Source organism: Nomascus leucogenys, chromosome 5, assembly GCF_006542625.1.
Source record: "Nomascus leucogenys isolate Asia chromosome 5, Asia_NLE_v1, whole genome shotgun sequence".
Taxonomy (NCBI): domain Eukaryota; kingdom Metazoa; phylum Chordata; class Mammalia; order Primates; family Hylobatidae; genus Nomascus; species Nomascus leucogenys.
In genome coordinates, this window is record NC_044385.1 from 48,061,333 (window position 1) to 48,085,360 (window position 24,028).

Here is a 24,028-nt window from a genome sequence, read left to right on the forward strand (position 1 = left end):
ATTACCGTGAATATTTTAAATAATTACTTGCTTTGTAAAGAAATCTGTTTCTTCTGTCTGCCCAACTGCTGCTGCATCGCCATCACAGACACCAGCCATGTGCAGCCTATCTAGCTGGCCAGGGTCACCAAGGTCCTGGGCAGAACCAGCTCTCAGGGACAGTGCACACAGGAATTTATGGACGACACAAGCCACTCCATCAGCCACAGTGTAAAAGGCCCCATGTGCAAGGGCTATGTGCTCACCCTGTTGGAGTCAGAGCAAGAGGCCTGGAGGTTGCACTGAGCTTGGCTGCTCACTGGGTCTTGGATGTTGGGTTCGACCACTTGGTCCATGAGAATGCTGTGCCATGATCTGCTCCTTTATTTTATTTGCCAGCCACACAAGAATTGAGATACGCATTTAAATAAAGTGTTTGTGTGCCAAATTAGAAAGGAAAGAGACAAAGAAGAAAGAGAGAGAAAGAAAGGAAGGAAGAAAAAAGGGAAGGAAAAAAGGAGGGTGGAGAAAAGGAAGGAAATCTTTTTTTAATTATTATTTTTTATTTTTTATTTTTTTTTATTTTTTGAGACGGAGTTTCGCTCTTGTCACCCAGGCTGGAGTGCAGTGACATGATCTCAGCTCACTGCAACCTCTGTCTCCTGGGTTCAAGCGATTCTCCCTCCTCAGCCTCTCAAGTAGCTGGGATTACAGGCACCCGCCACCACATGAAATCTGTTTCTTAAAAAAAAAAATCTTGGCCAGGCGCAGTGGCTTACGCCTGTAATCCCAGCACTTTGGGAGGCTGAGGCAGGCGGATCATGAGGTCAGGAGATCGAGACCATCCTGGCTAACACAGTGAAGCCCCATTTCTACTAAAAATACAAAAAATTAGCCGGGCGTGGTGGCGGGCGCCTGTAGTCCCAGCTACTCGAGAGGCTGAGGCAGGAGAATAGCGTGAACCCAGGAGGTGGAGCTTGCAGTGAGCCAAGATCTCGCCACTGCACTCCAGCCTTGGCGATAGAGCGAGACTCCATCTCAGAAAAAAAAAAAAAAAAAAAGTCTTGCAAACTTTCAGAAGGAAGGGAAGGAGGGAGGGAAATCTATTTCTTTCTCTTTTTCTTTTTCTTTTTTTTTTTTTTTTTTTTTTTGGCACAGAGGTTTGCTCTTGGAGTCCAGGCTGGAGTGCAATGATGCAATCTCAGCTCACTGCAACCTCTGCCTCCCGGGTTCAAGTGATTCTCCTGCCTCAGCCTCCCAAGTAGCTGGGATTACAGGTGCCCACACCCGGCTAATTTTTGTATTTTTAGTAGAGACAGGGTTTCTCCATGTTGGTCAGGCTGGTCTCGAACTCCCGACCTCAGGTGATCCACCTACCTCAGCCTCCCAAAGTGCTGGGGTTACAGGCGTCAGCCACTGTGCCTGGCCACCATTCTAATTTCTTAATCTTGTCTTCTTTCTCTGGCTTCAGTGGTAGATATTTATTAACCAGTTTAAACATGAGTCATAATTTATATCGAATGTTTGGATGTATAACATAAAATGAACCTTAGTCTCTGTCAAAAAAGATACTACTGGGAGCATCGTTTGGCTAGGAGTCAAGATGAGATTGAGCTACTTTATGGGTGTGGAATGCCAAATCAGAGAGATTTGAATAAGTAACACTTCAGCAATATGAGATCTGGACAGCATCCAGGAGCCAAGGTCCAAGATGCTAATAGGAGTGATGTAGCTGTTCCTGAACAAAGGTTTCCCATCGTTTACGAGCTTCAGAGGTTAAGATGCAAACCAGAACCAGTGCTACTGGATGTGCAGTCTGTGATGTTTCATGGGGAGGTGGGTAGATTTGGGCAACCTTGCCTTCAGTTTACTCCTACTAGCATCAGACTCTGTCCACCTGAGCAGCAGAGGTTATATGGTTCTATTCTGTGAAAAGATCAAGTTGGAAATAGAGGAGTAGAGGAGAAGGCTGGAAATCAGAATCCTCCCACATGTATTCTTCCCTCCATTGAGACATTTTATTTGTATGTATTTATTCCTTAAAAAAAAAAAAAGAGGATTTTTTTCTCCTGTGTTTTTGTCTTGTTTCTTCTCGGTCCATGATGCCAGTTGAGGTCATCAGTACAGCGAAACCAAACTGGTGAGATAGGAACAAATTATTCTGTCACTTTTCCAGATCTTTTTTTTTTATTGAGATGGAGTCTCACTCTTGTCGCCCAGTCTGGAGTGCAATGGTGAGATCTTGGCTCACTGCAACCTTCGCCTCCCGGGTTTAAGAGATTCTCCTGCCTCAGACTCCCGAGTAGCTGGGATTACAGGTGCCCACACCACGCTTGGCTAATTTTTGTATTTTTAGTAGAGATGGGGTTTCGCCATGTTGGCCAGGCTGGTCTCGAACTCCTCAAGTGATCTGCCGGCCTCGGCCTCCCAAAGTGCTGGGATTACAGGCGTGAGCCACTGCACCCGGCCCATTTTTCTAGATCTTTGAATTGCACAACAAATCTGGAGCTGATCGCTCCACACTTATTTAACCTGCCCATGAGGTTCACGACAATTTTCCCAGCTCTGTGATCATCAATGACTTTGAATTCACCAATATAGCCGTGCTTCATCATCACAGTCAGAAACCAGACCATGACTTTAGAGCATGACCTAATAAGAACCTGGCATGTGGGTCTCTTTTTGGCATTCATGCACACCATTATGGTGGCACAGAAATATGATGGAAACTATTCGTACATTTTGTGTAAAGGTACTAGAGATTTAATTCTGCAACGGCAGAGTTTCCTGTCCTAAAATATCTCTGAGGATTTGCTAAGGCAGATCCTGCCTTTCATGTCTGGCTTAAAATTTACCTGTTGCGTGATTTAAATATAACCAATGTCAAATCACAACTAAATTTTCCATGTTACATCTGGTCCTTATTCCTTTGGGCATGATTTAATTTATCATATTAGCTAGTTGACATGTTGGCTTTAAAGATCATGAGATTCAGGCTGGGCAAGGTGGCTAACACCTGTAATCCCAGCACTTTGGGAGGTCGAGGCTTGTGGATCACCTGAGGTCAGGAGTTCAAGACCAGCCTGACCAACATGGTGAAACGCTGTCTCTACTAAAAATACAAAGTTAGCCAGCCAGTGCTAGAATTTTAAAACTCTCACTTTCTTTTACAATTTTTAATTGCTTAATTTGAATTGATTGAAACATGTACTATCTCTGTTCACCTCCACTTCCCATATCCAGAACGGATCCAGGTTTTTAGAGCCTAAAGGCTTTATTTGGGGATGGGGCTGTTATTTAAGAAACTAACATCAAAATTAAAATTTAAAATGAGGTCGGGTGTGATGGCTCATGCCTGTAATCCCAGCACTTTGGGAGACTGGGGCAGGTGCATCGCTTAAGCTCAGGAGTTCAAGACCAGCCTGGGCAACATGGTGAAACCCCTTCTCTAACAAAAAAATACAGAATTTAGCTGGGCGTGGTGGCGCATGCCTATAGTCCCAGCTACCTGAGAGGCTGAGGTGGGAGGATTGTTTGAGCCCAGGTGGTCAAGACTGCAATGAGCTGAGATCATGTCACTCCAGCCTAGGGAACAGAGTGAGGCCTTGTCTAAAAAAAAAAAAAAAAAAGGCCGGGCGTGGTGGCTCACGCTTGTAATCCCAGCACTTTGGGAGGCCGAGGCGGGCGGATCACGAGGTCAGGAGATTGAGACCACGGTGAAACCCTGTCTCTACTAAAAATACAAAAAAAAAAATTAGCCGGGCGTGGTGGCGGGCGCCTGTAGTCCCAGCTACTCAGAGAGGCTGAGGCAGGAGAATGGCGTGAACCCGGGAGGCGGAGCTTGCAGGGAGCCGAGATTGCGCCACTGCACTCCAGCCTGGGCGACAGAGCGAGACTCCGTCTCAAAAAAAAAATAAATAAAAAATAAAAAATAAATAAAAATTAAAAAAAGAGAGAGAGAGAGAGATACAAGCCTTCAGAGACCCTCATATTAACTTCATGGTAAATCTGCGTCTGCTCACCCCTCCCACCTGTAGCAACTAATATCTTCATTTCCAGATTTACTCTGAAAAAACTGTGCAACTGCTTCACGTGCTTCCTCTTGATTCACTACTTTGTAACTTACTGAAACTCTGATGAAAGAATTGAGTCAAAAAATAAATAGACCTCCTTCCCAGCCCTGGCCTGTTCAGAGCATCTACTACAGAGGAGTCTTAAGGGTTTTGTATGCTTAGAGTTGAGAGACCAAATAGCTCCTGAAAACTGTAATTAGTGGGAATGCCATATGGAGACAGGCCACAAGGAGTACTCAAGCCCCTGTAAACCAAAAATGAAATATTCTAAGCCCCCAATTTACTAAACAGATTCAACCTCCCACTTCAGCCTCCCAAATAGCTGGGATTATAGGCGCATGCAACCATGCCTGGCAAATTTTTGTGTTTTTTGTAGAGATGGGGTTTCGCCATTTTGGCCAGGTTGGTCTTGAACTCGTGACCTAAAGTGATCTGTCCACCTCACCCTCCCAAAGTGCTGGGATTAGTGAGCCACTGCAACAGGCCTCTAACACTTATTTCTGAAGCTTTTTTTCTTCCCTGCTTCTGGGAAGCCCCTTCCTCCCTCTCTTGTTGCCTTAAGGTACTTTCACCCTGGCTGGGCCCTATTGTTCTTTTATCAGTTTTTTGTTCCTTTCTTTAGCCTACATATGCTCTTCCACCTGGGTTATACAAATGCAAAGTACATCCTAGTTCCATGCTGGGCCTTATTATTAACAAGAACTTTCCTGAATCTCTTAAGATGTAGTGAAAGCAGGTATACACAAACTATGTTGAACTAAACTGTATTTCCTAAAAGTAAATAAATGTGTTGGCTGGGAGCAGTGGCTCAGGCCTGTAATCCCAGCACTTTGGGAGACAGAGCAGGAGGATGGCTTGAGCTCAGGAGTTTGAGACAAGCCTGGGTAACATAGTGAGACCCTGTCTTTACAAAAAATACAAAAATTAGCCAGGCCTGGTGACACAAACCTATTCTTCCAGCTACTTGGGAAGCTGAGGTGGGAGGATGGCTTGAGCCCTGGAGGTGGAGGTTGCAATGAGCCAAGATCATGTCATTGCACTCTAGCCTGGGCAACAGAGCAAGACTTTGCCACCAAAAAAATAAAATAAATAAATGTGTTTTAAAAAAAATGCACTGCCCACCTTTGAAGGCAGCAATGGCACTATGAATGATCTGTAATTTCTTGAGTCAGCTTGTTTCTTGAGGTTCTTCTCCATGTAGTGAGTTAGTCAGTTAGTTGGTTTTGCCCTGCCCCCTTCCTCCACATTGGAAACATTCCAGAGTGACCTGAAGATTTTTTTAAAAAAAAACTGGAGACCTCCTCTTCTTAGAAAAGAAATATATGAATAAAATAACTTTCCATGTAGCCTGGGCAACATGGCAAAACCCCGTCTTTGTGAGAAATTTAAAAATTAGCCAGTTGTGGTGGTCTGTGCCTATAGTCCCAGCTACTCAGGAGGCAGAGGTGAGAGGATCACCTGAGTTAAGGAGGTTGAGGTTGCAGTAAGCCTGCACTCTAGCCTGTCCAATGGAGTGAGATCCTGTCTCGAAAAACAAAACAGGCCAGGGAGGCCAAGGTAGGCACATCACCTGAGGTCAGGAGTTCGAGACCAGCCTGGCTAACTTGATGAAACCCCATTTCTACTAAAAATACAAAATTAGCCGGATGTGATGGCGCGTGCCTGTAATCCCAGCTACTCAGGAAGCTGAGATAGGAGAATCACTTGAACCTGGGAAGTGGAGGTTGCAATAAGCCGAGATCGTGCCACTGCATTCCAGCCTGGGCAACAAGAGTGAAACTCCATCTCAAAAACCAAAACAAAACAAAAATAAACAACAACAACAAATTCCCCATGTAAAATATAAAGTTTTAATAAAACCAATAAAGTAGCTACCATTTACTGAGTACTTACAATGAATCTTTAGAACTCTTCTTCATGGGGGCAAGGACCCATTTGTCCCCAGTATCCACAACAGCACCCAACAGAGTATGTGCTCAAAACGTATCAGTACATGTAATAAATTGATGACAGGCACAATGCAAAAAGCTTTACATGCATTCCTAATTTAATCTCAACTCCCTCCTCATCACTTACCACACATACAAACACACAGCTTGGTGAAAGCAGTATCTTTAGCCCCATTTTACAGATGATGAAACCAATATTATGAGGGTTGAATGGCTGGGCCTGGTGATGCACATCTGTAATCCCAGCATTTTGGGAGGCCAAGAGGAATCGCTTGAGCTCAGGAGTTCAAGAGCAGCCTGGCCGACATAATGAAACTGTGATTGCACCATTGCACTCCAGCCTGGCTGACAGAGCGAGACCTTGTCGCCAAAAAAAAAAAAAAAAAATTGGCTTTAGTAATTTATATTTATCCAAGGTCACCTGGCTGGTAAGCAAATGACCTCTCTGACTCCAGAATCTCTCTTAACCAGGCTTCTATGAATAGAACAAAGTTGGAATGGCACTGATCAGAATATTCCATCACCAAGGTAGCATCCAAGTGGGCTAATCCACACCAGTGGACTTGAAAAACGCTTTGGGTTGCTGTATGGTAGTATGTTAAAGGTAATTTATAATAATATACCTGTAGAAATAGTAATATATTTTCTCATACAGTCAATTCTCGTTATTATGATAGTTGTGTTCTATAAAGTTGCCACAAACATTAAATTAGCAAATATTGAACCATTGCTCCTAGAAAGAATACAGCCGGCCCCCAACTTACAATGGTTTGACATACAATTGTTCAACTTTAGGATGGCGCAAAAGCAATACGGATTCAGTAGAAACCACACTTTTGATCTTTTTCCCAGGCTAGTGCTACTAGTGCTATTTGGGGTAACAAATACATTTTAGGGAGTAGCCAAATTTGCAAATATGTAATCAATGAATAATGAGGATCTACTGCATATGCGTGTTTAATATTTTCAAAACCTAGGCTGGGCACAGTTGCTGACGCCTGTAATCCCAGCACTTTGGGAGGCTGAGGCAGGAGGATCATTTGACCCCAGGAGTTCAAGACCAGCCTGGGCAACATGGCAAAACCACATCTCTACAAAAAATACAAAAATTAGCCAGGCATGGTGGTTTGTGCCTGTAGTTCCAGCAACTTGGAAGGCTGAGGTGGGGGGATCACCTGAGCCCAGGAGGTTGAGGCTGCAGTGAGCTGTGATCAAGTCACTCACTGCACTCCAGCCTAGGTGACAGAGTGAGACCTTGTCTCAAAAAAAGAAAAGAAAAAAAAAGTTTCAAAGCCTTTTTCAGTCGCATGCTCTCCCAACTGAGCTATTTTGGGCAGCTCTTCAAAGCCCCTTTTGTCACGTGCGTCCGTGTGAAAATACCACCAGACAGGCTTTGTGTGAACAACAAGGCTGTTTATTTCACCTGGGTGCAGGCGGACTGAGTCCGAAAAAGGAGTCGGCAAAGGGTGGTGGGATTATCATTAGTTCATATAGGTTTGGGATAGGCGTACAAAGTACATTCTCAAGGGCGGGGGAGAATATTACAAAGTACCTTCTTAAGGGGAGGGGGGAGAATATTACAAAGTACCTTCTTAAGGGGAGGGGGGAGAATATTACAAAGTACCTTCTTAAGGGCGGGGGAGAATACAGCGTATCAGTTAGGGTGGGACAGGAACAAATCACAATGGTGGAATGTCATCAGTTAAGGCTATTTTCAGTTCTGACATTCCTGTCTTCTTATATTAATAAGAAAAACAAAACAAAATAGTGGTGAAATGTTGAGGTGGCGAAAATTTTCGGGGGTGGTATGGAGAGAGAATGGGCGATGTTTCTCAGGGCTGCTTCAAGAGGGATTAGGGGCAGCGTGGGAACCTAGAGTGGGAGAGATTAAACTGAAGAAAGATTTTGGGGTAAGGGGTGATATTGTGGGCTTGTTAGAAGGAGTATTTGTCGTGTAGAATGATTGGTAATGGCCTGGATGTGGTTGTGTATGAATTGAGAAACTAAATGGGAGGAAGACACAAGGTCCGAATAAGAGAAGGAGAAAAATAGGTATTAAAGGACTAAGAATTGGGAGGACCCAGGACATCCAATTAAGGAGTGCCCAAGGGGGTTCAGCATAATTATTTGCTTGGTTGGCAAGTTCTTGGGCTCTATGCTTGAGTTTTTTTGTGTTGTCATACACCAGGCCAGATTGATTTAGGTAAAAACACTCTTCCTTTAAAAATATACAGAGTCCTCTTTTTTTAGCAGTGAGTAAGTCGAGGCCTGGGCGATTTTGGAGGAAAGAGAAATGCAAAGCCAGCAATTGTTTGTTAAAGAAGGATTAGAAACAGCTAGGAGAGAGTGAGATTGATAGTGTGGTGGAGATAGCAGGGGAGAGGTAGAAGGTGGCATAAGAACGGGAACCAGAATAAGAGTGAGTATAAAAGTAAAGAATAGGACTTCATCAGGGTGAAAGTATTGGAGGGTACCTTGCCACTGAAAATCTTCTGTCCACTTCAAGAGAGACTTAAGGGCAGCGATTTGAGGTAAAACCAGGCATCATTGAATACCAAGAGCCTGAGAGACTGCTTGGGTGATTTGAATAGTAAAGGCTGGTCCGTTATCAGACTGTATAGAGGTGGGAAGGCCAAACCGAGGAATTATGTCTGACAGAAGGGAAGAAATGACCGCGGTGGCCTTCTCAGACCCTGAGGGAAAGGCCTCTACCCACCCAGTGGAAGTGTCTACCCAGACCAAGAGGTATTTTAGTTTCCTGACTTGGGGCATGTGAGTTAAGTCAATTCGCCAGTCCTGGGCAGGGGCAAATCCCTGAGCTTGATGTACAGGGAAGGGAGGGGGCCTGAACAATCCCTGAGGCGTAGTAGAATAGTAGATGGAACACTGAGAAGTGATTTTCTTGAGGATAGATTTTCACGATAGAAAGGAAATGAGGGGTTCTAAGAGACTGGCTAGCGGCTTGTAACCTACATGGAAGAGTTTATGAAATGACGACAGGAGAGAATGGGCCTGTGAGGCTGGAAGGAGATATTTTCCTTGGTCCAAGAACCATTTGCCTTGTATGGGAAGAGATTGATAGGTGGAAGTTTCAGTGGGGGTGTAGGTGGGAGTGACCGATGAGAAGGAGAAAAACTGGCCACGAGGGACAGAAGCTGGAATGCTAGCTGCTTCTTTGGCTACCTTATCAGCATAAGTGTTGCCCTGAATGATGGGATCTGATGACTTTTGATGGCCCTTGCAGTGAATGACTCCAGCTTCTTTGGAAGTAAAGCGGCCTTGAGAAGAGTTTTTATTAAAGAGGCATTAATGATGGAGGACACTTGCGTAGTGAGGAAACCTCTTTCAGCGCATATAACAGCATGGTGGTGCAGGATATGGAAGGCATATTTAGAGTCAGTATAAATATTGACGCATAGTCCCTTTGCAAGAGTGAGGGCCCGAGTTAAGGCAATGAGTTCGGCTTGCTGAGAGGTAGTGGAGGGGGGCAGAGCAGTAGCCTCAGTGATAGATGTAGAAGATACAATAGCATAGTTTGCCTTTGCTGGTGAGTGGCGATTAGGCCTGGTGGAACTGCCATCAATAAACCAAGTGTGATCAGGGTGAGGAACAGGAAAGAAGGAAATATGGGGAAATGGAGTGAATGTCAGGTGAATCAGAGAGATACGGTCATGGGGGTCGGGTGTCATATCAGGAATAATATAGGAGGCTGGATTGAAGTCCAGGCCAGGAACAATTGTAACTGTGGGAGACTCAACAAAGAGTGAGTATGGTTAAAGGAGCTGGGGGGCAGAAAGTATATGCGTCAAGTGTGAGGAAGAAAATAGATTTTGAAAGTTATGGGAACTGTAGAGAGTAAGTGGAGCATAGCTTGTGATTTTGAGGGCCTCTAAAAGTATTAAAGCAGCAGCAGCCGCCGGACGCAGACATGAGAGCTAGGCTAAAACAGTAAAGTCAAGTTGTTTAGACAGAAAGGCTGCAGGGCGTGGTCCCGGCTCTTGTGTAAGAATTCCAACCAAACAGCCCTGCACTTCGGCTGTGGATAATGAAAAAGTTGGGATGAGTTAGGGAGAGCCAGTGTGGGAGCCGCTTTTAGGGCTGTTTTTTAAGGAATGGAAAGGAGAGTGGGGAAAGGACTTAGGATTTATGGGGTCAGCTAGGTTGATCTAGAACAGAGTAATGGGTTGTGGAGGGAGATATTGAGGATAGGAGAGTATATGGGTTTGGCACTATGGGGTGGATAGGCAAGACAATTTGGTTGATGAGGCGCAGATCCTGAACTAACCTGTAAGACTTGTCTGGTTTTTGGACCAGACCTTTCAAAGTCATGAGTTAAACTATTACTTATCTCCATTTAAGAGACTGTAAAATTGGATGAATTAGCAGTTGAAATTGGCTTGTTCCTATGTCACACACAGGACCAGTTTCACAGGCATGAGACCCAAACAGTCACATAGGGCCCTTTGCTCAGAAGGGTCTCACAATTGGCTTAAAGTTTTACTGTCATTACCTTAAACGTCTCCATTGTTTGTTAATAAAGGGTCCAGCATTTTTATTTTCACTGGACCCTGCAAATTATGTAGCCAATTCTAGTCACACAGCAAGTAAACAAGATTAGAAACTGGGGAGAAAAGAAAATACTAAATTATTTACTTATCAAATTGAACAAAACTCTTTTCAAAGTGCCTATTTAATATGATAAAGTTACCACTTATTGAGGGTTGATTGTATTAAGCTCTTGGTATTTATTAGCTCATTTAGTCCTTATGACACTCTGTGAGTTGAATATTACTTTCTTTACTTTTCTTTCTTTCTTTTTTTTTTGAGATGGAGTGTTGCTTTTGTTGCCCAGGCTGGAGTGCAATGGCACGGTCTTGGCTCACTGCAACCTCCGCCCCCAGAGTTCAAGCGATTCTCCTGCCTCAGCCTCCAGAGTAGCTGGGATTACAGGCATGTGCCACTGCTCCCAGCTAATTTTCTGGTTTTTTTGTTTTTTGTTTTTTTTTTTTTTTTTTTTTTTTTGAGACAGAGTCTTGCTCTGTCGCCCAGGCTGGAGTGCAGTGGTGCAGTCTCGGCTCACTGCAAGCTCCGCCTCCCGGGTTCATGCCATTCTCCTGCCTCAGCCTCCCGAGTAGCTGGGACTACAGGCGCCTGCCGCTACACCCGGCTAATTTTTTTTTTTTTTTCTGTATTTTTAGTAGAGACAGGGTTTCACCGTGTTAGCCAGGATGGTCTCGATCTCCTAACCGAGTGATCCGCCTGCCTTGGCCTCCCAAAGTGCTGGGATTACATGCGTGAGCCACCGCTCCCGGCTGAGATGGGGTTTCACCATGTTGGCCAGGCTGATTTTGAACTCCCGACTTCAGGTGATCCACCTGCCTAGGCCTCCCAAAGTGTTGGGATTACAGGCGTGAGCCACTGCACCTGGCCTGGATATTATTTTTATTTAACACTTAAGGAAACTGAGGCCCAGAGAAGGTAAGTAACTTAAACAAGATCATACAGTTAGGAGGCAGCATAGGTAAAATATTAATCAAATCTTTTTTACTTAAAAAATATGCTTGTACCACTAGACTCTATTACTGTGTCTATTTTGTTTTATTTAGCTCCAGTTGTCAGGTAACTTGTAATAAGAGTTTGAATTTTGAGATCTTCATGGTGAACTTTTAACTAAGACATCTATGTTTTATTTGCAGTTCACCTATAAAATGGACTTTTATTTTATTTTTATTTTATTTTTTTGAGACCAAGTTTCATTCTTGTCCCCCAGGCTGGAGTGCAATGGTGCGATCTCGGCTCACTGCAACCTCTGCCTCCCGGGTTCAAGCGATTCTCCTGCTTCGGCCTCCTGAGTAGCTGGGATTACAGGTGCTTGCCACCACGCTTGGCTAATTTTTGTATTTTTAGTAGAGACCGGGTTTCACCATGTTGGCCAGGCTGGTCTCGAACCCCTGACCTCAGGTGATCTGCCCGCCTCGGCCTCCCAAAGTGCTGGGATTACAGGCATGAGCCACCGCGCCCAGCCTAAAATGGGCTTTTAACAAAATATGAATTAACTCAGGCAGGGAGTGATGGCTTACACCTGTAATCCCAGCACTTTGGGAGGCCGAGGCGGGCAGATCACTTGAGTTCAAGACCAGCCTGGCCAACATGGTGAAACCCCCCCTCTACTAAAAATACAAAAAAAAAATAGCTGGGCATGGTGGTGCACACCTGTAGTCCCAGCTACTCAGGAGGCTGAAGCACGAGAATCGCTTGAACCCAGGAGGCAAAAGTTGTAGTGAGCCAAGATCGCGCCACTGCACTCCAGCCTAGGTGAAAGAGTGAGACTCCATTTCAAAACTAACAAACAAAAACAGGCACTTGACAAAGTGACCTTTTTATTTTTTATTATTTTATTTTATTTTATTTTATTTTTTTGAGGGGGAGTGATGCCCAGCCTGGGCAACAGAGTGAGACTCCTTCTCAAAAGAAAAAAAAAAGAGAAAGATACCTCTTCTTTGCTTATTTAGAAAAGAAAAATTGATGGCTCTGGTAGCTTTCCTAAAACAATATGTGTTTGTGTGATTTCTGTCACTTCAATGTGTTTCAAAGCATTATTATAAAAATAAACCAAAAACAACCTAAAGTCTAGCAATAAAAAGAATAATTAATGTCAGGCACAGTGGCTCATACCTGTAATCCCAGCACTTTGAAAAGCTGAGGTGGGTAGATCGCTTGAGCTTAGGAGTTTCAGCCCAGCCTGGGCAACATGGTGAAACCCTGTCTCTACCAAAAATACAAAAAAATTAGCTGGGTATGGTGGTGCGCACCTGTGGTGGTCCCAGCCACTCAGGAGGCTGAGGATGGAAGATTGCTTGAGCCTAGGAAGCAGAGGTTGCAGTGAGCCAACATCATGCCCCTGGATTCCAGCCTGGGCGACAGAATGAGACCCCATCTCAAAAGAAAAAAAAAAAAAAAAAAAGGAAAGATGGTGTCTCCCACTCCAAAAGAATTTAAAAAGACTTACAAACATTAGCTGGGTGTGGTGGCGCATGCCTGTAATCCCAGCTACTGGGGAGGCTGAGGCAGGAGAATCCCATGAAACCAGGGAGTCGGGGTTGCAGTGAGCCGATATCCTCCACTGGACTCCATCCTGGAGACAGAGAGAGAGACTCCGTCTCAAAAAAAAAAAAAAAAAAAAAAAAAATAGAGAATTTAAAAGGTGAGCATGGAGCCGGGCATGGTGGCTCACGCCTGTAATCCCAGCACTTTGGGAGGCCAAGGCAGGCAGATCACAAGGTCAGGAGACTGAGTCCATCCTGCCTAACACAGTGAAACCCTGTCTCTACTAAAAATACAAAAAATTAGTTGGGGGTGGTGGCGGGTGCCTGTAGTCCTAGCTACTCGGGAGGCTGAGGCAGGAGAATGGCGTGAACCCGGGAGGCAGAACTTGCAGTGAGCCAAGATCGGGCCACTGTACTCCAGCCTGGGTGACAGAGCGAGATTCCGTCTCGAAAAAAAAAAAAAAGAAAACAAAACTGGTGAGTGTGGTGTCTCACGCCTGTACAAAAATTAGCTGGGCATGGTGGTGCGCCTCTGTAATCCCAGCTACTTTGTGAGGCTGAGGCATGAGAATTGCTTGAACCTGCACTCCAGCCTGGATGACAGAGCGAGACTCCGTCTCAAAAAACAAAACAAAATAAAAACAAAATAATTTAAAATTAAAATTAATTTTGTTTGTTTGTTTGTTTGTTTTTGAGACGGAGACTCGCTCTGTTGCCCAGGCTGGGGTGCAGTGGCGCGATCTCCACTCACTACAACCTCCGCCTTCCGGGTTCAAGTGATTCTTCCCAATCAGCCTTCCAAGTAGCTGGGATTACAGGCGCACGCCACCACGCCCGGCTATATTTTGTATTTCTGTAAAGACGGGGTTTCACCATGTTGGCCAGGCTGGTCTTGAACTCCTGACCTCAGGTGATCTGCCCGCCTCGGCCTCCCAAACTGCAGGGATTACAGGCATGAACCACTACGCCTGGCCCGCTAAAATTAAATTAAAAAAAAGAAAAAAATGATAAATTCACATGATAGACTATTACATTATCAAATATTACATTTTTATTATCAATGACACATATGTAAAGACATGAAAAATTCTCAAAATAACTCTATTAAAGTGAAAGAAAATCAGGACTTGTAATTAATATATACTATTTATTCTTTCATTAAACTATTTGTCAACCACCTGATATTCATTAGGCAATGTGCTAGGTACTCAGCCCAATTTTATGTAAGAGCTTTATTGACTGGTCATTGACATACAATGAACTGTCCGTGTTTAAAATGTACAGTTTGAAGTTTTTGACATATGCATACACCCAGGAAAGCATCACCACAATTAAGATAATAAACATATCCACCAGCCCCAAAGTTTATTCATATTCCTTGTAATCCATGCCACCCTTGCTGCCTACCTTTCCCCATTTCCAAGCATTTTCATTGCTTTTCATTTGTCACTGTAGGGGACTTCATATTTCCTAGCATTTTTTTTTTTTTTGACACAGGGTCTTGCTATGTTGCCCAAGCTGGAGTGCATTTTTGTGATCACGACTCACTGCAACCTCCACCTCCTGGGCTCAAGCCATCCTTCCACCTCAGCCTCCTGAGTAGCTGGGATTACAGGCAGGTGCCACCACACCTAGTTAAGGTCTTGAATTTTTTGTAAAGACAAGGTCTCATTATATTGCTTAGTCTGGTCTTGAACTCCTGAGCTCAAGCAGTCCTCCTTCCTCAGCTTTCCAAAGTGCTGGGATTACAGGTATGAGCCACCACGCCTAGCCTAATATTTCCTAGAGTTTTATATGCATGGAATTGTACACCATACATTCTGATTTGTCTGGCTACTTTTTTTTTTTTTTTTTTACTCAGCATAGTTATTTTGAGATTCAGCCATAATATTGTGTTTATCAACAATATATGAACACTACTCAAAAATATATATTGATGAATTAGCATCTCAGGTAAAAAGAATATATACATATAATATATACAAATATATTTTATAACTCAGTGTTCATTGTCCAGTGTCCATATACCACAATTTATTTGTTCTGCTTTTGATGGACATTTGGGTTGTTAGAACTTTTTGGCTCATAAAAATAAAGCTGTGGGCTGGGCCTGGTGGCTGTGCTCACACCTGTAATCTCAGTACTCTGGGAGGCCAAGGCAAGAGGATCCCTTGAGCCCAGGAATTCAAGACTAGCCTTAGGAACATAATGAGACCTCATCTCTACGAAAAATAAAAACAAAAATAGCCAGGTGTGGTGGCTTGCGTCTGTATCCCAGCTACTTGGGAGGCTGAGGTGGGAAGATGGCTTGAGCCTGGGAGGTCGAGGATGCAGTGAGCCATGGTCACGCCACTTCACTCTAGCCTGTGTGACAGAAAGAGACCCTGTCTCAAAAATAAATAAATAAAAATAAAGCTGTGTAAAAACAACAACAACAACAAAGGTTTTTTAAAAAGCTGTGATGAACATTCATGTGTTAGTTTCCATATGTACAGATACATTTCTTTATGCATGTGTGTGGAGAATTTCATTGCTCTAGGGTAAATACCTAGGAATGGATCAAATGATAGGAGTATGTTTAACTTTTTAAGAAGCTGCATGATTATTTTCCAGACATTGTTCCATTTTACATTCTCACTAGCAGCATATGAGAATTCCAGGTCCTCCATATCTTTGCTAACACATGGTTTGGTCAGTCTTTTTCATTTCAGTCATTCTAGTGTTATGTAGCGATATCTCATTGTAGTATTGATTTACATTTTCCTAGTGACTGATGATGATGAATGCATTTTTTTTTTTTTTTTTTGGAGACAGAGTCGTGCTCTGCCGCCCAAGCTGGAGTGCAGTGCTATGATCTTGACTCACTGCAACCTCTGCCTCCCAGGTTCAAACAATTCTCCTGCCTCAGCCTCCTGAGTAGCTGGGATTACAATTGCGTACCGCCATGCCAGGTTAATTTTTTTTTGTATTTTTAGTAATGACAAGGTTTCGCCATGTTGGCCAGGCTGGTCTACAAACTCCTGACCTCAGGTGACCCATCCACCTCGGCCTCCCAAAGTGCTGGGATTATAGGTGTGAGCCACCATGCCCGGTCCCATTTCTTTGTCTTCTGGCTTATGTTATTGCTTGTTGAGGAGTCAGCTGTCGGTCCAATTGCCCCTCCTTTTATTCTCTGGTTGCTTTTAAGATTTTCTTTTCCTTTTAAGTTCACTGTAATCTCAGCATGGGCTTTTTAAAAATCCTGACTGCTATTGTTTGAGCTTCTTGAGACTGTGGACTGTATCATTTATCAGTTCTGAATATTTCTCCATCTTTCCAAATCTTGCTCTGTCACCCAGGCTGGAGTGCAACGGCACAATCTCAGCTCACTGCAACCTTCACCTCCCAGGCTTAAGTGATCCTCCCACCTCGGCCTTCCAAAGTGTTGGGATTATAGGCGTGAGCCACTGCGCCTGGCCACTTTATTTTATTTCATTTTATTTTTTGAGATGGAGTCTCACACTGTTGCTTGGGCTGGAGTGCAATCGCGTGATCTCGGCTCACTGCAACCTCTGCCTCCTGGGTTCAAGCGACTCTCATGCCTCAGCCTCCTGAGTAGCTGGGATTACAGGTGCCTGCCACCACGCCTGGCTAATTTTTTGTATTTTTAGTGGAGACGGGGTTTCACTATGTTGGCCAGGCTGGTCTTGAACTCCTGACCTCGTGATCTGCCTGCCTTGGCCTCCCAATGTGCTGGGATTACAGGCATGAGCCACAGCGCCTGACCGCCCCTTTTTAAAAATAAAATCCCTTTGGATACTTATTGGGAAAGTAACACCCAAAATATTAATGGATGTTTCTGGATCGAGAGTAATTTTAACTTTTCTACTTTATATTTTTCTGCATTTTCTTAATTATCTACCATGAATTTGTATTATTTTTTATAATCATGTATTAAACATGTATTATTTATCTATTACATTATTAATGTATGTAATAAACATGTATTATTTTTATAATCAGAAGAAATAATAAATGCTTCTAAAAGCAAAAAACAATGCACAGTATAATTTTCAAAAACAATAATATATCCTCTTACCATATCTTTTTAACCTTTGTTTCCCCTGAAGAAAACCTAAAAAACAAAAAATAAAACCCTTAAGAAACAATAATAAAAAGCGAGGTGTGGCCGGGCGCGGTGGCTCATGCCAGTAATCCCAGCACTTTGGGAGGCCAAGGAGGGTGGATCACAAGTTCAGGAGTTCGAGACCAACCTGGCCAATATGGTGAAACCCAGTCTTCCTAAAAATACAAAAAAAAAAAAAAAAAAAATAGTTAGCCGGGCATGGTGGTGCATGCCTGTAATCCCAGCTACTTGGGAAGCTGAGGCAGGAGAATCACTTGAACCCTGGAGGCGGAGGTTGCAGTGAGCTGAGATCGAGCCACTGCACTCCAGCCTTGGCAACAAAGTGAGACTCCGTCTCAAAAAAGAAAAAAAGAAAAAAAAAGTGAGGTGTGCTGTCCATGCATGGTGACTCACACCTGTAATCCCAGCACTTTGGGAAGCTGAGGTGGGTGGATCACCTGAGGACAGGAGTTCGAGACCAGCCTGGCCAACATGGTGAAACCCCATCTCTACTGAAAACAGAAAAATTAGCTGGGCATGGTTGTGCGTGCCTGTAATTCCAGCTACTTAGGAGGCTGAGGCACAAGAATCACTTGAATCTGGAAGGTGGAAGTTGCAGTGAGCTGAGATCATGCCACTGCGTGCCAGGCTGGGCGACAGAGCAACACCCTGTCTAAAAAAATTAGTAAATAAAAAAGTGAAGTGTGGGGTGGGAGGCTTGGTGGTGGTTGTGGTGTTATTTTATAGAAGGAAAAAAGAGAAACTGGTAAACGTGATTGTGAATACTGGCTTCTGAGTCAAAAAGACAATCGAAAGTATTTTTTCATTTGTTTGTAGGACAGCAAGAATCACTTGACAATTGGTTTGTGAGCATAATGGCATCTATAAACAGAAACACTGAAATAATTAAAAAACATGGAGTAAGCAAACAACATCTCCTGGAGGAGATAAACAAAAAGCGTGAATCCAACTGCTTGGTGGAACGAAGCAATCAAGTCAGCTTACTGAGAGTTCAAAAGAGGCACTTCTCGGGTGCCTATCAGTCTTTTACTGATACCACAACCAAAGAGCCTGTTCCCGACAGTGGCAGGAGCTCCTGGGTCAAGCTGAGTCTCCTTGCTCACACGGAGAGAAAGCACTTTCCACCAAAAAGTAAGAAGTTATCGTAGGATTTTTTTTCTTTTTTTTTTTTTTGAGACGGAGTTTTGCTCTTGTCGCCCAAACTGGAGTGCAATGGCGCGATCTCGGCTCACTGTAACCTCCACCTCCCGGGTTCAAGCGATTCTTCTGCCTCAGCCTCCCGGGTAGCTGGGAACACAGGCGCCTGCCACCACGCCTGGCTAATTTTTTTGTTTTTTTTTTTAGTAGAGACGGGGTTTCACCTTGTTGGCCAGGCTGATCTCAAACTCCTGACCTCAGGTGATCCACCCACCTCGGCCTCCTAAAGTGCTGGGATTACAGGCATGAGCCACCACACCCAGCCTATGATAGGATTCTCTCTCTCTTTTTTTTTTTTCTTTTGAGACAGAGTTTTGCTTTTGTCGCCCAGGCTGGAGTGCAATGGCACGACCTCAGCTTACAGCAACCTCCGTCTCCTGGATTCAAGCGATTCTCTTGCCTCAGCCTCTTGAATAGCTGGGATTACATTCATACACCACCACATCCGACTGATTTTTTTGTATTTTTAGTAGAGACCGGGTTTCTTCATGTTGGTCAGGCTGGCCTCGAACTCCCGACCTCAGGTAATCCACCCGCCTCGGCCTCTCAAAGTGCTGGGATTACAGGCGTAAGCCACCGTGCTCGGCCTATGATAGGATTCTTAACCAATTTATAGGAAGGATTTGTAGGTATTCCTAAGAATTAGGAAGAATTCCTGGGATTGAAAGAGGTCCCGGAGTATTGCCCTGGTATAGCATAAAGGCAATCTGTTTGAAGGTAAAAGTGTCATTAAACTAGGCTGGTGGATTGTAAGATCTATTATAGACCAGAGACCTCATTTTTTTATGCATACAGAATCCCAGGCCCCAGCTTCAGGCCATCTCATTCAGTAGGCTCCAGGGAGGTGCCTGGAAATCTGCATTCTCAGCAGACTAAGGTGATGCTGATGCCAATGGCCTGAGAATCACATTTTGATAAGAGTTCTTATAGTAATTACAATAGACCACAAAAACTTCAGAAACCTGCTATCTCATCAATTTCTCTGGCCTTTACAAACATTTCATGTGCAAAATTGAGGTGCAGTGAAGATCCTTTTGATGACAAATATCACACAAAAAGCCCTAATAAAATGTGAAGGGGCTGGGCACGGTGGCTCACGCCTCTAATCCCAGCACTTTGGGAGGCCAAGGCAGGCTGATCACCTGAGGTCAGGAGTTTGAGACCAGCCTGGCCAACAAGGTGAAACCCTATCTCTACTAAAAATGCAAAAATTAGCTGGGCGCGGTGGCACGCACCTTTAGTCCCAGCTACTTGGGAGGCTGAGGCAGGAGAATTGCTTGAATTCCAGAGGTGGAGGTTGCAGTGAGCCGAGATCACTCCAGTGTACTCCAACCTGGGTGACGGAGTGAGACTCCTTCTCAAACAAACAAACAAACAAAACGTGGAGGAAGGTTTTTGGGTGCAGGGGATGGCATGGTAGTGATGGTGGTGGTATTATTTTATAGGCAGAAGAAGGGGAGCTGATAAATACCTTCACTGTGAATACTTGTTTCTTAGTCTAGGCAGGCAGCTGAGATAGCATTTTTTCATTTATTTGAAAAAAAGAGAAGGGGGTGTGTAATCATATCTAATACAACCAACAAATTATTAATTTAGATCAGAAACAAAAGAATCACCACATTTGAGATTTCGCTTCTTTATGTGGCTGTGACTTTACACTTGCCCAGTCCTCTTAGGAAGTGGAGTAGAGTGTGATACAGTGTGTGGTGTAGAAAGCTGAGATTCTCCAGTGTTTAGAGTTAATGTGTAATAGTCATGTGTTTGTTTTATTCAAAAATAACTCTAGGGCTGGGCAAGGTGGCTCATGCCTATAATCCTAGCATTTTGTGAGGCCGAGGTGAGCGGATCACCTGAGATGAAAGGAGGAAGTATTACGTCTCACTTTAAATCAAAAGCTAGAAATGATTAAGCTTAGTGAGGAAGGCATGGCAAAAGCCAAGATAGGCCAAAAGCCAGACCTCTTGTGCCAATCATTTATCCAAATTATCACTGCAAAGGAAAAACCCTTGAAGGAAATTAAAAATTTCCTTTAGTGAACACACAAATGATGAGAAAGCAAAACAGCCTTATTGCCGACAGGGAGAAAGTTTCCGTGATCTGGACAGACCACCCCAGCCACAACGTTTCCTTAAGCCAAAGCCCAACCCAGAGGAACGCCCCAGCTCTCTTCAATTCTGTGAAAGCTGAGTCTCTCTGTCGCCCAGGCTGAAGTGCAATGATGTGATCTCAGCTCACTGCAACCCCTGCCCCCCAGTTTCAAGTGCTTCAGCCTCCCAAGTAGCTGGAATTGCCTGCCACCACGCCCGGCTAATTTTTTTTTTAATTTTTTTTAAATTTTAGTAGAGATAGGGTTTCGCCATGTTGGCCAGGCCGGTTTCAAACTCCTGGCTTCAAGTGATCCACCCATCTCGTACTCCCAAAGTGCTGGGATTATAGGCTTGAGCCACTGCGCCTGGCCAGGAGGCCATTATTCTAAGTGAAGTGACTCAGGAATGGAAAACCAAATATTGTCTGTTCTCACTTATAAGTGGGAGCTAAGCTATGAGGATGCAAAGGCATAAGAATGATACAATGGACTTTAGGAACCCGAAGGGAAAGAAAGATAAAAGATGGGCAAGGGATAAAAGACTACATATTGGGTACAATGTCCACTGCTCGGGTGATGGGTGCAGCAAAATCCCAGAAATCACCACTGAAGAACTTACCCATGTAACCAACACCCACCTTTACCCCAAAAACTACTGAAATAAAAAATAAAAGAAACCACCCTATCTAAGCAGCACTCCTCAACACTCTATAATCCCTTACCCAGCTTTCTTTTTTACCACAGTGTTTATCACTCCCTAATGAAGGCTAAGCTCCTTGAAGGCAGGGATGGTATCTGCTTTTTTCACTACTTTATCCTCAGTCCCTAGAACAGTGTCTGGCACAAATCAGGAACTCAGGAAACGTTTCCTGGCTGATTGAATAAATGTTGGGACATGGAATATACTTTCCCAGATGTAGTGGTAGAACTTACCTCATTCCTCTCGAGACCAATAGCTATGTCCTTGGGCAATGGCTCACAAACTTAAGAGTTTCTCACAGCAACCCTAGTTGGTTGCTGTGGAATAATCTTAAGAAACGCAAGAGCGTAATAATACAGTATATTTTGCTGGACATATTCAATAAGAATTGGAAGGCACTGTACTCTTTTCCTTTGCATACCTGTGCAAGAGGAAGAAACACTCATTTACTCTTTATTCATTCAACGAACATATATAAGTGCTTACTTTATGTCAGGCACTCTTCTACGTGCTTGTCAATACAGTGATGAATAAAATCTTGCCTCAAAAAGCTTAGGTTTTTGTGTGCTGGCTCACGCCTGTAATCCTAGCACTTTGGTAGGCTGAGGCAGGAGGATCCCTTGAGCCCAGGAGTTTGAGACCAGCCTGGGCAACATAGAGAGACCCCTTCTCATAAAAAAAAAAAAAAAAAAAAAAGCTTAGATTTCATTGGGTAGAGAGCCAGATAAACAAGTTAAAAAATAGTACATTTCAGCCTGGCACAGTGGCTCATGCCTGTAATCCCAGCATTTTGGGAGGCTGAGGCGAGTGGATCACCTGAGGTCAGGAGTTCAAGACCAGCCTGACCAACATGGTGAAACCCCACAAAAATTAGCCGGGCATGGTGGTGCATGCCTGTAATCCCAGCTACTCTGGAGGATGAGGCAGGAGAATCACTTGAATCTGGGAGGAGGAGGTTGCAGTGAGCAGAGATCGCGCCACTGCACTACAGCCTGGGCAACAAGAGCAAAACTCTATCTCAAAAAAAAAAATAAATAAATGTCCGATCAGATAGTGATAAATGGGTAAGAGCTATGGGGAAATAGAAAACAGCAGGGTGGCACATAGGAAGTGTTGGATGGAGGGTATATTGCTGCCCATATAACTATATGGGGATTACTATCCAGGGCATGAGGGATGACCCAGGACTCCTGGGTTCCTCGAGGAGTCCAGTGTAAACAGGGATAAGGGACAGAATGAGATTAGTCCTGATGGTCAAACCTCGCGGTGGTCTAAGCTGGTGGGGAGGCCTGTGTGTTGAGGGGAAGGAATGTTATAGATTTTGCATAGAGTATTTGGAGTTCTGGACGATCCTCTTTGCTTCTATTAATAGTGACGTGAAGACTAGGAAAGAAGTTCTCTTAGAGATTTCCAGGCCCTGTTTTCAATCTTCCACTTGGAGATGTGGAGCCCAAAAGAGGGGCAGTTTATTTAAATATATAGAATTAAAAACACCTGGGTTCAAGTTTTGCCTCTGTCATTGACTAGTATCATGCTTTTAGTAATTTGAGGTTTTTTTGGTTTTGTTTTGTTTTTTAGAGGCAGAGTCTTGCTCTGTCACTGGGGCTGGAGTGCAGTGGTGTGATCATGGCTCACTGTATCCTCAACCACCTGGGCTCGAGCGATCCTCCCACCTCTCAGCCTCCCGAGTAGCTGGGATTATAGGCATGTGCCACCATGCTTGGCTAACTTTTGTATTTTTTAAATAGAGGCTGGGTTTTGCCATGTTGCCCAGGTTGGTCTCAAATTCTTGACCTCAAGCAATCTGCCTGCCTCAGCCTCCCAAAGTGCTGGAATTACAGGCGTGACCACCGTGCCCAGCCATTTGGTGTTTCTTTCTTTCTTTTTTTTTAAATTTATTGAGACGGAGTCTCACTCTGTCACTTTGTCACAGGCTGTAGTGCAGTGGCTCCATCTTAGCTCACTGCAACCTCTGCTGCCCAGGGTTCAAGCGATTCTCCTGCCTCAGCCTCCAGAGTAGCTGGGATTACAGGTGTGCACCACCACACCCGGCTAATTTTTTTTGAGATGGAGTCTTGCTCTGTCACCAGGCTGGAGTGTAGTGTTGCGATCTCAGCTCACTGCAACCTCCACCTCCCGGGTTTAAGTGATTTTCCTGCCTCAGCCTCCTGAGTAGCTGGGACTACAGGTGCATCCCACCACGCCCAGCTAATTTTTGTCTTTTTAGTAGAGATGGGGGTTTCACCATATTGGCCAGGATGGTCTCCATCTCTTGACCTCGTGATCCGCCCACCTCAGTCTCTCAAAGTGCTGGGATTACAGGCGTGAGCCACCACGCTTGGCCGCCATTTGGTGTTTCTTTTTTTTTTTTTTTGGAGATGGAGTCTCGTTCTGTCACTCAGGCTGGAGTGCAGTGGCGCGATCTCAGCTCACTGCAAGCTCCGCCTCCTGGGTTCAACCAATTCTCCTGCCTCAGCCTCCTGAGTAGCTGGGACTACAGGTGCGTGCCACGACGCCCGGCTAATTTTCGTACTTTTTTTTAGTACAGACGGGGTTTCACCATCGTGGCCAGGATGGTCTCGATCTCTTGACCTCGTGATCTGCCTGCCTTGGCTTCCCAAAGTGCTGGGATTACAGGCATGAGCCACCGCACCCGGCCCATTTGGTGTTTCTAAACCTTAGTTCCTGTATCTGAAAAACAATACTCTGCCCTCCAGAGTTATTTTAAAAACCATGAAATGTATTACAAGTTATATAACAAGTACTTTTTATTTGTTATTTTTTCAGATAATGCCATATTTGGATAAAGTGCATCTCCAGAGACACACAGAAATACATTCTCTTTGATTCTTCTTCAGTGTGTCTAAATTAT

At 44.2% G+C, this 24,028-nt stretch overlaps 2 protein-coding genes and 1 pseudogene across 2 annotated transcripts in view; 2 read left to right on the plus strand and 1 right to left on the minus strand.

The window, feature by feature from the left end:
- On the plus strand, positions 1-483 carry LOC115835049 (annotated as a pseudogene).
- Positions 484-17,869: 17,386 nt separating this feature from the next.
- On the plus strand, positions 17,870-18,347 carry SPATA45 (spermatogenesis associated 45). Its single transcript, XM_030813043.1, has one exon. It carries the CDS (start codon positions 18,028-18,030, stop codon positions 18,319-18,321), a length of 294 nt encoding a protein of 97 aa, XP_030668903.1. The 5' UTR covers positions 17,870-18,027; the 3' UTR covers positions 18,322-18,347.
- A 3,176-nt stretch (positions 18,348-21,523) lies between these two features.
- TATDN3 (TatD DNase domain containing 3) overlaps positions 21,524-24,028 on the minus strand; it is a 41,598-nt gene continuing 39,093 nt past the window's right edge. Inside the window, exon 11 of the transcript XR_004030104.1 lies at positions 21,524-21,577. The gene's annotated coding sequence lies outside the window, so the exon portion shown is untranslated. The remainder of the gene's footprint in view (positions 21,578-24,028) is intronic.